The sequence below is a fragment of the Pundamilia nyererei genome, unplaced genomic scaffold, assembly GCF_000239375.1.
Source record: "Pundamilia nyererei isolate P.nyererei 1_Seehausen unplaced genomic scaffold, PunNye1.0 scaffold00225, whole genome shotgun sequence".
In the NCBI taxonomy this organism is placed as follows: domain Eukaryota; kingdom Metazoa; phylum Chordata; class Actinopteri; order Cichliformes; family Cichlidae; genus Pundamilia; species Pundamilia nyererei.
In genome coordinates, this window is record NW_005187626.1 from 807198 (window position 1) to 809159 (window position 1962).

Here is a 1962-nt window from a genome sequence, read left to right on the forward strand (position 1 = left end):
TCCTTGCGTTTGTTCTCGGTGGCCTGCAGCATCTTTTCCTTCCACAGGTTGAAGAAGTACGATGGGTCGGTGTAGAACTTCAGACCAGCCTTCTTGTCGTCCCTGCAGACACAACAACAAAAACTCTGAGTTTAAATTACCTGCAAGTAATTTAAACTCTTCCGCCTACAACCTGCAGGACATTGTGGGCGGAGTTTAAACTAACCTGTAGGCTGTCAGGATGTTGAGGGGTGGTGGCTTGTCACAGCGTTGGTACATCTCCAGCGCTGGATTAGGGATGGAGCTCCGTGACACCACCTGCTGGTCCTGAATGGTACTGCTTCTAAAAGCTTTCCGCATATTGATGTCCTGCAGCGAGACTGGAAGCACACGGAAGAGATACAGAATCTATAAACAGGTGGAGGCGCTGGATGGTCACATGATCTGAGAGCAGTGATTCTCACCAACCTTCCTCCACGGTGGAATCCAGCTGAGTGACCTTCACAGCCAGCAGGTCCACTCTCTCCTGCAGGCTGTTCATTCTCAGGTAGAAGCTGTTAGCCTCCGTGAACAGCTCGCCAAAAATGTCCTCCGCATGGCGACCTGCATGCCATCATCAGGAAGTAAGAGATGTTATTACTACGCCGTGGACCGAGTAAACTCACACAGACTTCCATCCACAGAAAACGACCCTAAAGGTCAATTCTAACGAGCGACCAGGAGCTGTTCCTGCACCCATGCTCCCGTTAAGCAGAGCCACTCATAATGATTACGGCTTTGATTTTAATCTGATTTTATGAAGTTGAGCTCAGTTTTCTGGGAACACAAACATTCACCACGAGCTTCTGTCAGTGACAGGATGAATGTGTACACCTGCACAGAGGTAACGCTCACACACAACTGACAGTCAAGGTTTTGAGAGGTGTTTGTGTGTGTTTGGACTCCCACACCTGGGCTGTAGGCGGAGCTTCACTCCACGTATTTTTAGCATGTGATGAGAGCGATTCCTGCTTCAGTATGACCACAAAAATAAACTTCCTGTTTTATTCAGTCAGACTGAGACCAGAGGAGTCCTCTCCTACTGGGTCTCAGAGATCTACTGCCATCTTTATTTACAGTCTGTGATACTGGGTTCTCTGTTTTTACCTGGCTGCACTAAGCTGATTGGTTAGCTGTGGCTTAGGTTACTAACAGAAGCAAAATGAACAGAAAAGGTTTGAGCATGGAGGGTGTCTCACTGCAGGAATGATCTCATCACATGATTTGCATTGAATAAACTTTATTAAACTGTAAATGCAAAGTGCATGGAGGTTAGCTGAAGCATCGGAAACCTTCAGCTCGTCCCCTCATCGAGAACCAGAGTTACAACGATAACCGAAACTTACTGAGTCCTCCCAGCTGTTTGATGACCGCAGCCAGCGTGCTGTTGGTGACGCACTCCAGCTCACTGGCGACCCCATCAGGCAGAGAGCCGCGGCACAGGTACCGAGGCTCGATGATTCGCTTCACCAGCGGCATGGCTCACCTGGAGACAGAGAGACGGATCACTTCCTGTTTCTCTCTCATTTAAACGCTGACGCTCCTTTGAAAAACTAGTTCATGCATTTATTACTTCCAGGCTGGACGACTGTAATTCATTATTATCTGGAAGTCCTAAAAACTCCCTGAAAAGTATGGAAGCCCGTTTCCGCCACTAAAAAAAAAAAAAGGATCCATAACTCAAAATTTCGAGTTATTTTTATCTCGAAATTTCGAGTTATTTTTATCTCGAAATTTCGAGTTATTTTCTCGAAATTTCGACATATTAACTCAAAATTTTGAGAAAAGCAACTCGAAATTTCGAGTTATTTTCTCGAAATTTCGACATATTAACTCAAAATTTTGAGAAAAGCAACTCGAAATTTCGAGTTAGCGCTGCCAATCAGTAATCTACGTGAATGACGTCATTTCCATGTTACCCGGAAGCTGAAGCCCTCAGCTACA

General features: G+C 45.9%; 1 protein-coding gene across 1 annotated transcript in view; it reads right to left on the minus strand.

The window, feature by feature from the left end:
* The window catches only part of LOC102208116 (wiskott-Aldrich syndrome protein family member 3-like), a 15007-nt gene that overhangs the window by 9707 nt on the left and 3338 nt on the right, over positions 1-1962 (minus strand). Inside the window, exons 2-5 of the mRNA XM_005748613.2 lie at positions 1365-1504; positions 448-582; positions 206-359; positions 2-102 (exon numbers count right to left, since the gene is read on the minus strand). Of these exons, the coding sequence (XP_005748670.1) occupies positions 2-102; positions 206-359; positions 448-582; positions 1365-1497 (523 nt within the window). The 5' untranslated portion in view covers positions 1498-1504. The remainder of the gene's footprint in view (position 1; positions 103-205; positions 360-447; positions 583-1364; positions 1505-1962) is intronic.